Source organism: Monodon monoceros, unplaced genomic scaffold, assembly GCF_005190385.1.
Source record: "Monodon monoceros isolate NGI ecotype Baffin Bay Population unplaced genomic scaffold, NGI_Narwhal_1 Super_Scaffold_21, whole genome shotgun sequence".
NCBI lineage: Eukaryota > Metazoa > Chordata > Mammalia > Artiodactyla > Monodontidae > Monodon > Monodon monoceros.
The window spans coordinates 93,035,750-93,054,505 of record NW_021703778.1 but is presented as its reverse complement, the minus strand read 5'-3'; the positions used below and the strand labels follow the sequence as shown (position 1 = coordinate 93,054,505).

General features: G+C 44.8%; 1 protein-coding gene across 3 annotated transcripts in view; it reads right to left on the bottom strand.

The window, feature by feature from the left end:
* Nucleotides 1-16,727, bottom strand: part of RASGRP1 (RAS guanyl releasing protein 1) — an 86,643-nt gene extending 69,916 nt beyond the window's left edge. For 2 of the 3 annotated variants that reach the window (XM_029237241.1, XM_029237239.1), the window contains exons 1-2: nucleotides 16,617-16,710; nucleotides 11,735-11,919 (exon numbers count right to left, since the gene is read on the bottom strand). In XM_029237241.1, coding sequence (XP_029093074.1) covers nucleotides 11,735-11,919; nucleotides 16,617-16,651 — 220 coding nt within the window. In that variant the 5' untranslated portion in view covers nucleotides 16,652-16,710. Of the gene's footprint in view, nucleotides 1-11,734; nucleotides 11,920-16,616 lie in introns of all 3 variants that reach the window. The other variant, XM_029237240.1, reaches the window with a different exon arrangement.
* Nucleotides 16,728-18,756: the final 2,029 nt, after the last annotated feature.

Here is an 18,756-nt window from a genome sequence, read left to right as displayed (position 1 = left end):
TGTGTGTGTGTGTGTGTGTGTGTGTGTGTGTGTGTGTGTGTGTGTGTATTACATTCTCTCAGTCACTTAACTCCAAGTCCTGCCTCTGATAGTAGGGTTAAAGATTAAAGTCTGCAGGTTTTTTTGTTTTGTTTTGGTCTTTCTGGATACCGGGAATGCAACATCTCAGTGCTGAAACAGGGAGTGGGCTGAATGTGATGTGGGATGTCAAGTACAGGACACAAATAAGGTATTTCAGTGCTGTGCAACCAAAGTACCCTATGTTTATTCTTGACTTCCCTCTTCCCTCTTTAAGACAGACATAGCACTCTATTTCATCACCCAAGAAAATTAGACTAGATTCTTTTGAATTTTCTGGAATTCTTAATCATCTATTTTTCTTAGGTTTGAGAATACTTTTCTTTTTAAGATCTCAATATGGAAAATTGTAAGCATATACCATAGTAGGCAAAAACAATGTAAGGGACCTCTATGGACCTATCTGGCTTCAACAATGATCAGAACATGGCCAGTTCATCTATACTCCACTCACTTTTCCCTCCCATATTATTTAAAAGCAAATCCCAAACATGATATTTCATCAGTAACTATTTCAGTATGTATTTAAAAAAATAAGAACTCCTAAGAAAAAAAAACCCAATGTGTCATTAACATGCCTCAAATAAAACTGATAGTAATTCCTTAATATCATTAAATATCCATTCAGCATACAAATTTCCAAGTACATATAATTATATAATAATTACGAATATGTGTGTGTGTACACTTAGAAAAAAGGTTCACATGTTATGACTGGTTGAAATGTCCCTTAAATCTCTTTTAGTCCAGAGAATCCTCCTCTATCTTTCTTGCAATTTTCAGGGCACACTTTCTCAGTTAACTGAAGCTAAGTCCATCTCGGGCAGATGTTGGTGGTTGCTGACCAGATAACAGGACTCTAAGCCACTGAGGGCAGAGACAGTGGGGGAACCACAGGCACAATAATTGTGGGGAATAGGTCCTTCTGGGTTTATTTAAAGCAGTGCCAAACAGTCAGGTGGACCCCAGTCACCACACACTCAGCTCATCCTTGGCAATAACTGAAGACAAAGTCCAGCAGCCAGGAGTGTGGCAACTACAGCTGTCTTCTGGAAAGCAACACATCAGAAGCCTGAGTGACTCACTGTGTGTCTTGAACTACCTGGGAGTGGAGGGAAATGGTGAACCCACCAAAGGAGGTTTGGGTGGAGTAAATCTGGAACCCAGGATGCAAGCGAGCTGGGGAGGAAGAAGGGGGGAAGGGAGCATGAAAACATCCCTATGCACCTGGCATTAAATAAGTGAATGCAAAATTAACCAAAAGGATTAACTGCTCACCAGACTTAAGGATGCTCTGTAGGCTGTAACTACATTCTAACAAGATAGACTCATAAATCATAATGCTGGGACATTTCTTGGCTTCCTAAATGTCCTGGGTGCCTCCTTTAAATGGGGCTCTTCACAAGATGACAAAAACAAGCCCTGGGGAAACAGCGGTTCACAGACATCCGTGAAGGGAAGCCAGCCAAAGCTACCTTTGCTCCCCTACCCCAGAAATTCCCAAGTGACTTCATCCTTGACTGCCTTACTACTCCGGTTATTCCACTCTCTCCTTCACTCTAAAACTGCCCATCTCTGCTTCCCCTCCCCCCTCAAGAACAGTACCTCTGGTCCCTACTCCCTTTGTTCATTTCAACTAATTGCTGGTGTCCCTCTAATCCAAGCTCCATCCTGGCAGCATCTTCAGCCTGAAGATTTTGATAAGAACCTCAGCAGTCTCCCCAGGGCCCCTGACCACTCTTTGGAAAAAACCAAAGCAGACAACATGTCCTCCCTCACACCACTGCCCACCATCTCCGCAGAAGAATCACAGACGTACCAAATTGTAGCATCTTTGTGCTTCTGCTATGTATCTTTCCCGGTTGCTACTTCTTAAGATTCTCTTAGAAAGTTAACAGAGACACAAGATTTTTCCACTGTTTCTGTTTCCCTTCAGCAAAACCCTGCTGATTTTCCCTATACATAAAAGAAAAAAAAAAAAAAAAGCTCACCTCTAGACTTTTAAGTTAATGGGAGCATTTTTTGTTTCTTTCATTTATTACAACTATAATCAGTCATGTTTATCATAATTCACATTTAGCATTGGAAAGAAATGAGTAACTACTTTTCTTTTCTTGTAATGTTTTTAAGTCCTCATTAGAATCATTTTAGTTGCCAAGCAACCTTCACTTTTATGCCTCATATGTGAAGAGATTATGCCAGAATTATTTTTTAAAATCAATTTTAGGATGGAATAGCAACTTTGTGTGCTAGCACACCTCTTTATAAATGCTAATACTGATTTTAAGATCACAATTGTTTAAAATGTGAATTATGAAAAGCAAAGAGGTAATTGTCGTCAATCTACCATATAAAAGTTAATATGATTGCAGTACATAAACATGCATAGAAGAGAATCTAGTATACCCAACTGTGTCGACAGTGCTTATCTTGCTTTTGGTGGTAGAATGGATGAATGCAATTTTCTTCTTTTTGCTAGTCTGTATTGTCTAAGCTTTCTATAGTGAACATAAATAATTTAAAAAGCTATTAAAATGTTAGCAATTATACTCCAATAAAGATGTTTAAAAAAAAGTTATTAAAATTTTAAAAGACAGGAGAGCTGAGTTATAATTAGATCTTTGTAAATACAAATATGAGAAGATGGATGTTAGCTGAACTTATTGTGGTAATCATTTCATAATATATGTCAATCAAACCATTATGCTGTACACCTTAAACTTATACAGCGATGTATGTCAATTATGTCTCAAAAAAAAACTGGAAAAAAAGTAAGTATGTGAGCTGAGTTATAGTTAGATCTTTGTAAATACAAGAACTTATAAAGTAGTGGGAATTAAATGAGAATATGTATATAAAAATATTAATATAAACACTGTGTTGTTCATAGTAAATACTCAAAAGGTAACTATTACTAGAAAAAATTTTAAGGTCTACGTACGTGGTATATTTTATGTTATGTACATTTTACCACAGTAAAAAAGTCTATGTAAGTACAATATAGATTCAGTCTATACTAATAATTTAGGGAAAAATTCTATTTAAATTTGGTTGGTCTTTTAAGTCTTCACCCTAAGGATACTGGCTCTTCTAATAATCAAAAGTACTTGCTTTAAAAAAAGACAAACTCCCAAAGGACTTACAAGTTCACAGTCAACATCATGATTGAGACCCCATTACGCCTTCTCCCAGACATTTTCAGTCTCAGAAATCATTTCAGGAGTCTGACAGTGAGGGGAAATTGAGGCTCTGAGTTACAAAGTGACAGTCCAAGTGCTCTGGGTTTAAGCCAATGACAACCTCAAAAACAAGACTGAAGGCTTCTTTTTTTTTTTCAGCAAAAACTGTTGACAAAGTTTTTCTGATCATCCACAATAGTGGAATATGGAATTATATCATACAATAGATTTAATAAAACTTTTATTAAAATGACGATGGAATAGTCACAAAGTCTTTGGAATAGGGATTCTTTTTTCAAGTTCAGAGTTAATAAAGGAAAAGATAAAGAAAACATGAAAAATTTAACTACATAAAAATGTAATATTTCATTAATGTCCCCAAAACAACATAAAAACTGAAATGAGAGTGAGGAAAAAAAATGCCTGTAGCAAATGCCAATCAAAGAGTTAACAGGCTTTTTTTTTTTTAACCATAAAAAGCTTTCATAACCTCTAATAATAAAAACATTAAACAAGTGATAAATAGGCAAAGATACGGACAGCTCACAAAGTTAGAAATATAGTTAGCAAACAAACTTATGAAAACACACTCAACAAAAGCTTGGTTTTATGTATCAATAGTGCCTGTTACCAGATAGAAATGAAGGCAAACGATTAAACAGATGGAATCAGAAACGAAGAGAGACAGCATATAATGTTAGCATTTATGAAGAACAGAAGTCACAAAATTGAGGTTTAGTTGATCAGAAATAAGGGAAAGTTTCATCAGGGAGAATTTTTAGAGGAGGTAAATTAAAAAAACAAAAACACAGAATAACTTCGACTCCAAAATGGGAATCTCTCAGTCTTAAATTTCCACTGTGACATTTTTTTTCTTTTTACTGTTATGTAAGTTTCAGGTGTACAACACTATAATTCAATATTTGTATATACACTACACAGTAATCACCCCCAAAAGTCTACTTACCATCTGTCACCATACAATTGACCCTCTTCACACCTTTCACCCACCCACCCCCAGCCCCCTTCCCCTCTTGTGACCACAGATCTGACACTTCAAAAAAATTTCTCAACTTCACTGATATGTGACTCCTTATCTGTAAGAGATATGGCTCCTTTTCTTTGAAGAACACATGGAGAGTTGTTTATAAGATACTTAGATGAAAGTAGCAAAACAATGGCAAATAATACTTTCTCCTAAACAGGTAACACAAAGTAAAATTTCCAGTTTTCAGCTTCGCGCCTTTGCCCTTTGCCATGTAAGCATCCTCTGTAGCTGGGGGAAGGTGCTGGTAAAGGCTTAATGATGGCCTCTCCAGGGGTGGGGTCGAGACAAACCCGATTGGTAGCGTTTGCCCATTTCCCTGGAATAAATACTCCCAACACAGGGAACGTCAAGCTCCTGGCGTGACTTTCACGGACCACGGAGCTGGGAAGAGACGCAGCTATCTCCACACCACTATGTGTATATGTATGATATGTATGTGCTATACGTGTATAGCATATCATTATATAGCATTTGTGCCATGCAGACACAATGGCCATCTCAAGAAGATGGATGACAGTAAAATGTGGTAATACACTAGGAAATGATGAGTTTTGAGGGTTTATTTTTATTTTTAATATAACTGTAAGTTTATATAATTTAATCTTTATTGATGCCCGTATTTAGCAACTGGCCTGCTAAACTCCTGATAACGTAACAACCTGCTCTCACAGAGTAAGACTTTCAAGATTGTGACAGCATCCCGTCAAGTGTGGTGCCCTGTGCATCTGCGTAGGACGTGCGTAGCTGACCCTGCTTCTTCTCTCGCTCTTTCCCTGCTGTCTTCCTCATAACCACTCTAGGACAACCCCAACTAGCTGGTGGCCCAAACTACCTGCAGACCAAGGCACCAAGTCCAGCAGCTGTAACAGCTCCAGGCAGAAGCAGGCGGGTCCTACCAACAGGAGGTGGGCCAGGGGTGGGTCTGCACTTCAGATAACCTTCCCTGGTGGTCTCGCTGCCAACCACAGCCAACAAGTGAACACACCATTTTTGCTTTCACGTTATTTCCTGATGCGTTTCCATCACGGACTTAACAACCGTCATGTCAATATAGGGCCTTAAAAAGTCTGCTGCAAAAGCAGCACTTTTGAAGAAGTGCTCAGAGGAGCACCCCTCCAGTTCCCTCAGCTAAGCCACTACTTCTGGGTCTCTGACCCATGGGGAACTGGCATACACTAGGGAGCCAGGCCCCCAGCACCACAGGAAACAGGTCTGAGTGTGGCTTAAAGGTGGAAATGCACATTGGGAATGCTGCCTTTGAGTGCAAGGAACCAAATCATAGTAATAATAGACCACCACTTTCTGTTTATTTCCACGGCCAAAAGACTGACAGGCGGGAAGTTTTCAAAAGAGTTCCTGCATTTGAAAAGGGATAGAAATACAGGAAAATCTGGGCTTCCCTGGTGGCGCAGTGGTTGAGAGTCCGCCTGCCGATGCAGGGGACACAGGTTCGTGCCCCGGTCCGGGAAGATCCCACATGCCGCGGAGCGGCTGGGCCCGTGAGCCATGGCCGCTGAGCCTGCGCGTCTGGAGCCTGTGCGACACAACGGGAGAGGCCACAACAGTGAGAGGCCCGCGTACCGCAAAAAAAAAAAAAAAAAAAAGAAATACAGGAAAATCTGACAGAAGTGGGAGCAGAGTTGCAAATCTGCTCAAAGGCAGGCCTCTCTCTAGTTAGATCTGGACTGATCGCTTTAGAGATGGCCAGGACACTGGCTTCGCCTCGTGACTGTCTAGTTCACATAGTTGAAAACCTATTTGCTCTATCGTTTTTCAGAGGATTTGTATTCTTTAAGTTTTCCGTGTTTCCCTAGAAAGCCTGAGAAAATGCTCTGGGATGTCCAAGAAGCAAGTGTGCTACAGGATGGTATTTCTCAAAATCAGTTTGTGGGGTCACCTCCTTCAAAACTACGACTGAATAAAAAGCTCTGGAGTTGACCCTCAGGAACCTGAAAGTTGAACACACCCCACAATGATGACTATTCATGCTGAAGCTGGAGAACCTCTGGTAGAGTGGAGAGAACAGGAGTGTCAGAGTTCAGATCTCAGCGGCTCTCCCACTAATGAGTTTGGCCACTTTCCACAGGTTACTAACATTCCTGAGCTTCAATTACCTGTTAATTAAAAGAGCAAAATAACATCCACCTCACAGAGTTGTTGTGAAGATGAATGGGGCCAATTCAGGTAAAGGCCCAGCCTGCCAGGCCTAAGAAAGGAGGAGATGGGAAATTCCCTCTAGTCACTGTACCTCACACCTGGAGAGGGCAGACATGCCAGCCTATCAAAGATGCAGCAAGGAGGCTCCTTGCCAATATACAGCATCCCAATCAGAGAATACGAATTCACTCCAGAGGGCTAAGAACAGCCATGCCCGGGAGCTGCTCTGATGCCCAGGAGCCTCAGGACGTGGGTGCCCAAAGGACCATCCTATACATATGAAATCTTGCAACCGTGACTCCCCGAGATGGGAGATTCCACTGAGGAGGCTGCTGGGACAGCTGTGGTCTTCTTCCCAAAGAGCCTGTCTTCACAATGGCCAGCTTTCCTGACCCTACACTTGGCTTTGTTCCTTGGAGTTGCTGGTTCCTGGGTCCGGCCGTCCTTCAACATCATGGCCCTTGGCGCCTGGTCTTGTGCTTTTGTTGCCTCTGGGCACTCGGCTTTGGTGCACAGACTAAGTTGCAGAGGGGTGAGGAACACTGAATCTTCCCTCTGCCACGGAGGGAACAACAGTCCCAACGAGTGTGTGTTTGCCTTTTTTGGATCTAACTTTAAAAATAGATGTAGTGTTTTACCCTTAATAAGCTGAGGTCTATACAATGCTTTTAACATCCAACTGCAGGAAATACATCTATTAGTGGTACGGGAAATATACCTATTAGTCTGGAGGTTTCTTTCGTTTGGGAGATACAATGCACACACTAATTTAAATTAATTCAGAATTTGTTTGAGAATTCCAAGCAAATGTCTGGTATATAGATGGGGTCCAATAAATGTTTCCTACATTGAATGGAGTTTAATTTCTAATCTGGGAGACACCAGGCCTGCAGACTGTGGGCACAGAGTGCAGACTTGTCCTGTGGGGCATGCAGGTCCCCCCGAGTGAAGGGAGCTTGCCCTAGGAGAAGGACCTAAGCATGGCCCAGCTCAGCTTTCCAGAGGCTTCTGGGAGCGTGTTTTCTCTTTAGACTGGGCTGGGGGGCTGGGGGCATGAGGCAAGTTGTTTCAGTTCACACAGGCTCCACTTATCGTCTCCTCTGTCCATAGAGACACTAATACCTGACCTATTTCAGAGTTGTTTTGAGTTTCAAAGAAAATCGGTACATATAGCCCTCCAAGGAAGAAATAAACAACACACCATAAATAAGACACTAGCTAAGCTGTGTTTCCTTTCTCGCTGTCGGGTAAGACAAAGATGTTGAGTTTCTTCCCACACTCGACCTGGGAGCAGGAGAGCTGCTTGCTGAGGGTCCCTTGCTGGGACATGTTTGCAGTTTACTTTCTGAGGCTGTCAGAAGTTGTCTTGCATTCAGAGGGGGCCAGAATTGGGACATCTGAAGCCTTCCATTCGGCCCTCAGAGCTGGCAGCCCTCTTACAAGTGAAAACATTATAAAAAGCCCAGATGATCTCATAGGTCTTTCCTACCTCTGAAACAGATGGTGTGATTCACATACATTTGACATAAACGTACCAGCGTTGTGATGACTTGCCTCATTATGCTCAGTGGAAGAGTTATTAATAAGCAATGATATGGGGACAATGTAAAGCATGACCTCTGATTAAAACAGAAGGTGGGAGTGGGTTGTTTCATGGTGAAAGCAACACACTATGACTCAAGGCTCTGAATTTCTAATCAGAGATCTGTAACCTTGTATGTGGCATCGGGAGGCTTGCTAGAGGCCTTAATTTGTACGTGCCGGCCACCCATGCCTAACAGCCTTGTAATAAGTCCTTCCTCTGAAATTAATGGTTAATAATACTAAAGAGAGAGCCATCAGTAAAGACTGCCAAATGCCCAGGATGCCTTAGACAGTAGTCAGACTATTAGCTGGAGCTGCTAGAAAAATGCAAATCCCACACTGCTTTTCCCCTTCCGGTCAACCATCTACCCAGGCCAGTGCTATCCCATGGACTTTCTGCAAAGAAGGGAATATTTTCTACTTGCTCTGTCCAGCAGCAGGCATCACTTGTGGCTATTGAGCACTTGAGCTATGGCTGGTGAAGCTTAGGAACTAAATTTTACATTTGATTTAATTTTAATTAATTAAAATGTCTACATAAATAGCCACCGGTGGGTAGTGGCTGCCATACTGGACAGCACAGCTGTAGCCAGTTCAAACCTCTTCAAGGAATCTGCATCAAGGTGAGGTTGAGACAGTAGTAAAAAGTAAATGGACTAATTAGTCAGTCTTTGTGTTCAAAAGAGGTTTTATTTCCTCCCTTTTTTTTTTTTTTTCAAGTTGTTGGGAGGAGTGGCTGAAACCTGAGTCTGAAGGGAGAGATGACCCCCCCCCCCGCCCCACTCCCCCTGATAAAAAAAACTTTCCCCACACTTTGGTAGTGCTATTTCCCTCTCTTTCCATGGGTATTCAAATGAGAAGACTTCTAAACTCATGAACAAAAAACTAAGCTAGATTGTTTTACTCTAAAGCAAAAACTCTTCTATACTTAACCAGGTAAGTTTCAAGAGAAGCATCAGCCTCGCGTTACTATTCTCGGATCATCTCTGAGACCTCCAGAAGCACAAGCAATGTCCTACCGTGGATGGCTGCCTGTCACAATCCAGCTTTGGCTCCCCGGCCCCCAGCTCTAGCTCCACACCCCTGCCCCACTAGACACGTCCACTGATAACCAGAGTCCAATTCACAGACAAAAGTGTCATCTCCCATTCCCTCCAGACATAGGGTGTCTTTTCTTTTTTGCCTCTTTCATGTAAATTCTGTGGCAGGAAACCCTGCAGGACCTCAGGTGCAAAACCTTGCCTCTGATGGCTCCTTGCTGTCTTCTGGCAGCATTCCCACGCCCTGCACGAGAGGGGTTTGAACAGACCGTGGCTGCTCTCCCTAGTCTACGCCCTCACCCTTGGTGTGAACTCACTCAGAGTCTACATGGTTTAAAGAATTCATTCTTCCTGCACACCTTACCTTATCATTGCCCTGGCTTTGGTACATTTTTTCTTTCCCCGAACGGTGCATTCCTCAGGTATTCTAAGCTTGAATAACGGAATAGAGGTTCGGTCACTGTAATTCTCTCATGCAATGCCCAGCCGAGTGTCAGATGCAATCAGGGGCTTAATTAGGGGCTATTGATACGTCATGATAATGGATAAAAGACTGTTAGACTCAATGGCTTTTTTAAAAAATAGCTTTGGGATTTTAAGGTACTTTTCAGTTCAACATAATTCAGGAAACAGCATCTTTAGCCCTGCTAGGATTCACTGAGGGGAGTGGGTCAGGCTTGGTCATTTTTTATTTTGCAGGACCTCAGAATCGGTCATGTATTTTTCAGGTTGACGTCATGGTGATTTGAAGGTTAGGGCAACAGCCTTGAACTGAGCGGGCAGCTAAATGACTGGCAGGGGAGGAAGAAAGATAGCATGATAAAAATATTGCTGGACCTTGTTTCCTCAACAGTGAAATGGAAAGAGAATAAAAATGCTTATTCATGAAATAGTCACAGTGCCCTGCTAAAGACCAGTAAATAAGACTATCACGACTGTATGAGGAACTTTGCAGCTTATCAAGTTGGGAACCAGGTGAAAGTAAAGTGCATGATGAATAATGGCTCATTACAGCCATGCTTCCACCCATCCCCCCATCTTCTAGCTTATCTCCTTGCATGGATATTTTCCACAGAGATTATTTTGAAATAGAAAACCATTCATTCTGTTCCCAAATTCATCCCAGCTGAAAGACTAAAGTGTAACTAAATAGAAATTTAATTAAAATTTAATGCTAAACTAGTAAAAATACTCCCTCTTTTCCAAGTTAAAAAATCTATAATAAACAATAAAGCAGTGATTCTCAAAGTGAGGTTCTTGGATCAGCTGCAGCAGCATCACCTGGGAAAATGATAGAAATGTAAATTCTTGGGCCCTACCCCAGACCTGCTAGAGCAGCCAGCCTGCGTGTGGGACCCAGCAATCTGTTTTACAAAAACCTCTGTGTGATTTTGCAGGAACATTTGAGAACCGCTGCTTTAAACCAAATGGTGGAATCACCAAAACTATTCTTTTTTTTTTAACATCTTTATTGGAGTATAATTGTTTTACAATGGTGTGTTAACTTCTGCTGTATAACAAAGTGAATCAGCTATACACATACATATATCCCCCACCGAAACTATTCAATGTTTTGCTAAATTGTACTAAATGAGAATCTCCAAAACGTCAATTTTTTCTGAATTCTACAAATAAGGTTTGACTGAGCACTAAACAGGTCCAGCCAATGAATAATCCCTAGCTCTGAGCTCTAACAGTCCTGCACGTTTTGCTACCTGGGATCTGATCAAGCCTCCCCTATACTCCCTGGGAGGCACCAGGGCAGGGCCGGCTGGTGGTGCTTCTGTGCTGAGACACACATGCTCATCTGCTTCCCGGGGGGAGATGGAGGGGCTTCTAAAGGGGCAAGGAGGGGGACCGGTGATATTGAAACTCCATGAATCTTCCATCATTTCTTTTTGGGAACGGGAACAAACACTTAGTACTTCTCAATCACTACTTCACATATAACAATCAAAAGAAAGAAAGTGCCTACAAAATTAAAAAAAAAAAAAGGGCATCTTTGTTGATGATCGCTTGTCAGCTGCACTAAGTTGCTCATCCCTCACTGTGAGTACGGGTGATGACAGGGTGCACGCCTAGATAACTCCCTGCCCATGTGTCTGCTCATTTTACAGATCCTCAATCCTCAATCACACTGCTCATTTGCCAGTACCTCTCAGGCACAGGCATCTGGCTTTGCCTGGTCCTTTCCTATTGCTCCACAACCACCCTCAAGATTGTGAGGGGAATTATTAACACTTTATTGTCCAAATGATCCAAAGGCTTTCGAATTTCTATTTGATAACAGCGTTTGCTCATGCAACCTAGTCTTTGTGTGCCCCAAGAACACAAGGACAGAAAAGCACCGGATGTACCACTGCATTTTATCATATTTTTCATCACAAGAAAAACCTCCATCCTGAGAAAATTGGAAATGCAAACTCTCCTCAGTAACTTTTCTTGCTTTAAATCGCACTTCTCATCACGACCTATTACACCCACATAGTCATGTGCCATAGGCACTGCACAGTCTCCAACATTTCAAAGGCTCAAGAGCTATTTTTAAACCCCAAATGCAATCTAGGTTGCTATTCTATAACGCACTTTTTAAGGAAGAACAAAGTAAGAGAGCGATTTTTATGCATGTGGGCAGTTCGCCAACTCACCGAAAGATTGAACACAGCTGTCGATGAGATCGTCCAGGCTGGCTCCTTTGGCTAAATGTCCCAGAGACACCATCATTCGGAACTGGGTGATCTGGGCCAGGCTGGGATGGGAGGGGAGGGGGCTGCTGGAGGGCTTCCCCTCTAGTCTTGCTTTAGGGGCTGCTCTGCAGCCATGAGAAGGTTTCCTGGGGAAAGAGAAAAGGCAGGGAGAGTAGAGCAGCCAGGGGACGACCACACTGACAGCTCTGCGCTCTGCAGGCAGATTGAAGAGGAAAGGAGTAGAGATAAAACAATTAATCCCAGGAGTTGGGCTGATAAGACATACCCCTCCCACTTGGTAAAGGCACCAAATGGACTGGTTAGCTGTTAAAGAGACATCTCTCACACTAATAGCAAGGTGAGACTTCAGGTTGCAAACAGGGCTCCTCAGCCTGGGGTTAGGATTGCTTTGGCCTGCTTTCTCCAGCTCCTGAAAGGAAGAGGCAGGCGCAAGACTATTCTTGGCAGTTTTTAGCTCCTAGCAATACATTTTTATTTTAGCCCTGAGACCACTGACTTGGGTCTTAAGATTTAAGTTTGGTCTCATCTTCAGCTAAATTCATTCGTCTTGAGCAACACCAGAGTTACTGTAGAAAGTCAGGTGGCCTCAGAAACATCTTTAAGGATTTCGGGGGAGAAGGCAAAGACCGGGGACCCGTGTGCAGGGGGTGAGGGTTATGGCGGTGGTGTTTAGATGTTAGTCTAGCCCTTTTTCACAAATCTTGGTTGGTTCTAAGATTCTGTTTTTCATTACTGATAATCATTCTGAGTCATTTTTATCATTAAACATTATTCTATCAAGTCCTTACTGATTATGAGAGCTTTATTCCAGAAGTGAATACAAAAAGACAAGTCTGAATCTGGAAGTGGCTTTAGAGACCAAGAGGTCACCTTCCTCCACTTTCACTTAGCTTTATCTTTGGTCATGACCTCAACAATATAAGTCAAGTTGTTTGCAAAATGATATCAGTAGGTTAATTAAGCATTTTATTTTTCCTTCCATTAAAAAAATAAACATAACATACAGAGACATATCTATCATCTTTGAAGGTTTACTAGTGATACGTGTTGTTGCTGATAACTCCTTTGAGTATATTCTCCTCTCCTTACTGTGGCTTTGGCTATTTCATGTTTATTACCAAAGAGAAGACGAAGAAAAGAAATATATCGGAGATCCATAACTTTAACTAACCACTATATATTTGATAAACACATGATGGCATTAATTAATCAATAAGTACTTATCCTATGAGCAACACATGTGTGACAGGCCAGAGAGGACCAGTGAGATAGTCTGTGAAGGTACTTTGCAAACTGTACAACATACTCATTATATGTTAGTTGTTGTAGTATGAAGGTGATCTGGAAGTTCCTTAATACAAAAATCTAGTTGGAGAATCAGAACCAGACCAAGAAAACATAACTCTATAAATCTTAAATAACTGTCCTGTGAGTGTCAAGGGCAAGAAGTGTGATGTTCTCAGAGGAGGGAAAACCAGTTCTAGGTGGAGTGTTGAGGAAAGCTTCTCGATAAGATGTAACCTCACCCAGAAGGGCTTTAAGAAGTACTCAGATCAAAATAAAATGGTGGGGCTTCCCTGGTGGCGCAGTGGTTGAGAGTCCGCCTGCCGATGCAGGGGACACGGGTTCGTGCCCCGGTTCAGGAAGATCCCACATGCCGCGGAGCGGCTGGGCCCGTGAGCCATGGCCACTGAGCCTGCGCATCCGGAGCCTGTGCTCCGCAATGGGAGAGGCCACAACAGTGAGAGGCCCGCATACTGCAAAAAAAAAACAAAAATAAAATGCTGGGGCACACATGGATTTTGGGAAACCACCCTGTTAAAAAGACAGTGGGACCACTCAGTACAAAGCCGGACTCGTGAAGGGAACACCCTGACCTTCGAGCTCCCTTTCAAAGTAGCTCCAGAATGCTGGTCTGGCATTGGCTGCTGCCACCTATTCCAACCTAGGATGGGCTCAGTGAAATCCAATCAGAAACTGGCGCTTGGGAATCTGGTAAGCCAAGGCAGTGATTTCTGAAAGATCAGGTTGGTGTTACAGGACTTGATCAAGTTTCTGGCCATTACTGATTTTTACCCAGGCCCTGTGATAGCCCCAAGATCAGATCAGCATCTGAAAATGAAAGAAAATAATGGCCACTCTGAATTGAGTACCTTTGATATGGCAGGCTCTGGGCTAGGGATTTACATGGTCTTCAAAGCTTACAGCCCAGAGAGATGTTATCTCCATTTCACGATGCTGAAACTGAGTCTAAAAGAGGCTGAATGACATAGACAAGGTTGTAGAACTCATATGTACTTGATCTGGGATTTGTACTTGGCACCTCTCTGGTTTGGTTTAATAAATATTTACTGTGCCTGGGACTATGCACCTTTTACTACATCAGAATTAGCAAGAGGAACTGAAAGGGTCAATTCAACTTAAGACAAAAGTAAAAACCTCCAAAAGCATAGCTGATAACATAAAGGCTGAATCTTGGGTCCTACTTCTTTTTCAGGTCCCCCAAAGTCCTCAGACCCCAGAGCTGGATGGCCCCTCCATGGTCATTCTCCAAGCCCTTCACCCATACATGTGGAGGTCTGGGCTCGGAAGGGCAATGTGACTGGGCACCAGTGCAGAGCCAGGCAGAAGCCAAGCCTCCTGTGTCCATGCCATGCTCCCTTCCCTCCGCAGAAGCAGTGATGACTCTCTAAACCTGGCACTTGTTGTCCAGTGTTGGGATAAGTCAGCTTTTGGCCTTAGCTGCTGCCTCTTCACCATTAAGACCTCTACCCAAGGCAGACTTGGGAAAGATGAAAACAAAGTCCTTCTCGTTAGAAGCCTCTTTTTCTCTTAGGCCTTCCATATTACTTCTCCTTAGCCCCAAGAGAAGAGGCCACGGCAACTGGAGGCTGTCTCCACACACAGCTCTTCCCGCTGGGGCCGGGATGTGGGTGTCTACCTCTGTCTCTCATCTGGCCAGTCCAGGGAAAATTCCATTTTCTCCCTCAGTTGGTAGCATCAACAATTCAGGACTCCAAAAACTGCCCTGGCTCTAATTCTGGCAATGTTTCCTAGTGTCACCTGTAGGGGAAACCACTTTGGTGCAGGAGGTGATTCTCAGAGGTAGATGCTTTTATCAGAACTAGGAGGGACTGGTAAAATACAAGCAGAAAGAATGAACTTGAAGGGAGTATTTAGGGGACAGGGAAGGGAGGGTGAGATGCAGTCGGGGGGAGGCCGCTGAGACTCAGAGGGCTTGGGCAGGAGAAACCAGGGAGAAGAGAAACTGCTAAAACCCAAATGGCATCCTGAGAGGTCAGGAAGATGGGGGTTATGTGTACCATAAACTAGGAAACTGGGCAATTTTGCTGTGGAAGTCTCTTGACTGACTGCTATGTGACAAACCTTCAAAGTGTTCTCTTCTGATGAAATGGCTGTAGATAAGGATTTATAAAATGCTTTATTTTAGACAGAGAATGCATTCGCCTCTAAGTCTGCAAAGGCATATATATTTTTAAAGCAAAGTAGGCCAATGTCTCCTCACCAGCTCCCTCAAGTATTAAAAAAAAAAGAAAGAAAGAAAGAAAGAAAAAGCGCCCTAGAGAAACAACTTGAAAGTGTTTCCTGAGGCTAAAACTGGCTAAGGCCCCATCCAGTTTGCTGAAGGAGACTGTCAAAACTCTGAAGTGGTTCAGGTGCAATCCACTCCAGCCTCAGGTATCTCAGTGGAGGTCACAATTTCGGGTTGAACTTTTCATGAAATTCAGCCCAGAAGAGTAAGGGATGAAATGGACAAGGAGAACGAACGGAAGCTTCCACAACTTTCTTTGCAGTGGAAGATGGCTTTGATTGGCGTCTAGCGAGGATTTCTTCCAGTCCTGTCCTCTCCCCATTCCCATAATACAGACACAGTTGAATGTACTGAAGCTCCTCCTCTCAGTCCGGTGCAAGGCAAAGCGCTGGACCTTCAAGGTACAGGACGGGGTGGGGGAGGGCATAAAGGACCAAGAACTTTTAGATCCGTAAGGTCCAGCAGGGCAACACTTCCTGCCTCGACTGGGCACGGCCAGGAGCAACAGTGTCTGCGTGGATGGAGGTGGAAAGAGCACAGCTTTCCCGGCCCTATGCTGAGCCCAGGCTGTCGCCAGGCAGTTGTCTAGTTCTGGCCCTTTGGGGGACAAACTCAAAGTTGCCCGGCCCTTCCAGGCCTCCTTCTCCTGCCAATAGCTTTTTCACTCACGGTCACTTTTCCTTCTTCTTCTGTCACCCCCAAGACACTCCTAAAACATGTCTCTAGGATCACGGTGGGTGGAGGGGAGTGCAGGTTTCCACCCAGGTGGTTATGTGGCTCACTGACCCCTGTGCACTCCTGGCAAAGGCAGTTAGTTGGCCTTCTGGGTCCGGCCCCACGTCCGCAGGGCCGGACGGGCCGCCAGGTGGCGCTGCCGGAGCTGCGGCAGATGCAGGGGGCGCGTAAAGTCCGCGAGTGGGAGTTCCAGGGGCCCGGCGCCGGGGGACCAGGTCGCTAAGCGCGATTCCGGGGCTCGCCGGGCCAACTCTGGCCGCGCGTCCGCACAACCCGACTCCCTCCCCAGTCCATCGGGCGAGACGCGCAGGGCGCTCCGGGTTCGTCCGTCCCTCGAGCCCGTCTCCCCCGACTTCGGCCAAGACTTCGGCCGAGACCCCGACCGGCTGCCGCCGTCCGCACCCCGGGCCCGCAACTTCCCGGAGGAGGCGGCGCCGTGCCGGCCCCCCACCCCACTTCCCATCCCGGCGAGGTCCTGGGGCCGCGCACGCTGTGGCCCCCGCCCCAAGAAAGGAAACGGGCGCCCCTACTCACCGCGGAGCTTCTCTCGCTTTGCCCAGGGTGCCCATGGCCGCGGCCACACTCCAGGAGCCGCCTCACCCAGCGCGGCGGGACAGGCTCGGCGGGGTGCGGCGCATCGCCACCACCCCCTGCCGGGCCCCTCCGCCCCGGCCTCCTCTCCCAGGAAGCCCGACCGCGGCGAACCCGCAGGCACAAACTTTGTGTGAGCGCGCCCCCTCGTCCTCCTCCTTGCGCGCGCGCGCACACACACACCCGCTCCAACCACCTGACAAGCGCTGATGTTATCGCCGAGGAAATGTGTGGCGCTGTTCAGCTCTTCCCCGAAAACTGCCCCCATTACTCGGTAGTCCCCGGAGGCCTGCGCCTCCCTACAATCTCGCCTTTTACCCCTGGCGGCTGCTTCTCCCGGCCCGAGGCTGAAGTCGGAAGCGGAGCTGGAAGGGCGGGGAGGCTCCAGGTGCCCTCGACATCACCAAACCAGCGCCAGGAGAGGGGTTGGGAGCCGGGGGAAACCGGCTTCACCTGGTGGCTCTCGGGGCAACGCCCCCTCCCCCGCCCCCACCTTCCCGAATTTCAGTCCAGTTTCCCGAAGACCCCTCGTCCCCTCGCAGGCCTCTCTGGTATATATCAGAGCGTAGAGTTGGGGGTGGGGTAAAGAACGAACACACGGTTGTGGGTCCGCCTTAGCCTGTGCCTTTGGGTGTCTTCTTGGTAGCAGTTAACAAGACTGGTCTGGAGATACGTGCTCGGCACCCTGCGGGAGGCAGCGAGTGTGCAGGTGCGCTGCAGGTCAGGCGGGACACAGCTGCTTGGCGTCTGTGGATGTGGGAGAGAGGGGGTCAGGGCTGGGGAGGACTTTCTGACGGCAGATCTGGTCAGAAATGGCTGCCTACCCCTGCTTGCCGAAAAGATAGTGATGACAGCAATAGCTAATGTTGACTAAGTGCCTTGTGCTAAGTGCTTTCTGTACATTCCTCATGTACGCCGTCTCCCCCAAATACCAAGAGGTCACTGTTTTAAAGATGAAAAAAACGAAGGGTTAGAGAATAATATGCTTCCTATCACACAACTAGTACACAGCAGAGAGAACCACGACCTGGGCTGAGATCTGGCTGACTCCCTGTAATCGCTGTGGGATTGTCCTAATAACATACCCATTATCAGTGTCACATGCCCTAACTCTAGTCACATTAATAAGTCCCTTCCCAGCCATAATATTCTGGACCTTAAAGCCTCATATGTATGTGCCACCTTATCCTAAACACAACAAACAAACAGTTCAAGATAGCTTACAAAGATGTGTAACTCACAAAAAGAAGTGTATGAAATGAAATGAAAAGTGAAAATTAAAGTACATAAAATGGAGCCAGAAATGAATTTTTTTTTTAATGCATCCCATGGAGTCCAAAACACTTGCTACAAGTGGGACCAAAGATTTGTCTCCTGGATTTCTAGCAGTCATGTTCAAAAGGGAAGCCTTGTCTAAAATTCAATTTCTGTCACATGCAAGACAAAAAAAAAAAAAAATTGCTCAAGAGAAGATCAACTCTTTTGATCCTGAGCAGTAAGAAATTTCTCCAGAGAATCCTCATGAACATTGTGTAATAGAACCAAGTCCTCAGTCACAGCCATACACATAGAAGGAACATTTGGATATTTAATAAATATTAAATTATGACTCTTCCAGAATTACACTGTACATGCATATGTATACATGCCAAATGGATAAACACGTACCTTTATATAAATGCATAAATATATGTAAATGTGTTTAGATAGATAGGCTACTGGGTGTATACACACACTACTGAACACAGTTGCAGGCAGTTGTATGCAGCTATACACCTGCAGTTCATTATGTAATAAGTATAGAAATGATTAGCTATTAGTTCATTCAAGAAACAAGTCTTGTGAGTCTTGCTGAGTTTTCTAAAGAAAGAGGCCTGCTTCTACCTAGGAGGCTTCTTCTGCTCGGGCTTCCTGAGAGCTCTGCATTCCACTTGTACCTGATTGGGTTTCTGGGCCCAGCTGAGCTCTTTGACGAGGCTTTCTGGCTGTTCCTACTTGAGCAATTTGTCTTTTCCAAACACCTAAAAAATTAGAAGTTAGCTCCATCTCTTTCTTCATCTTCTGCCATGTGGTTAGTCTCCAT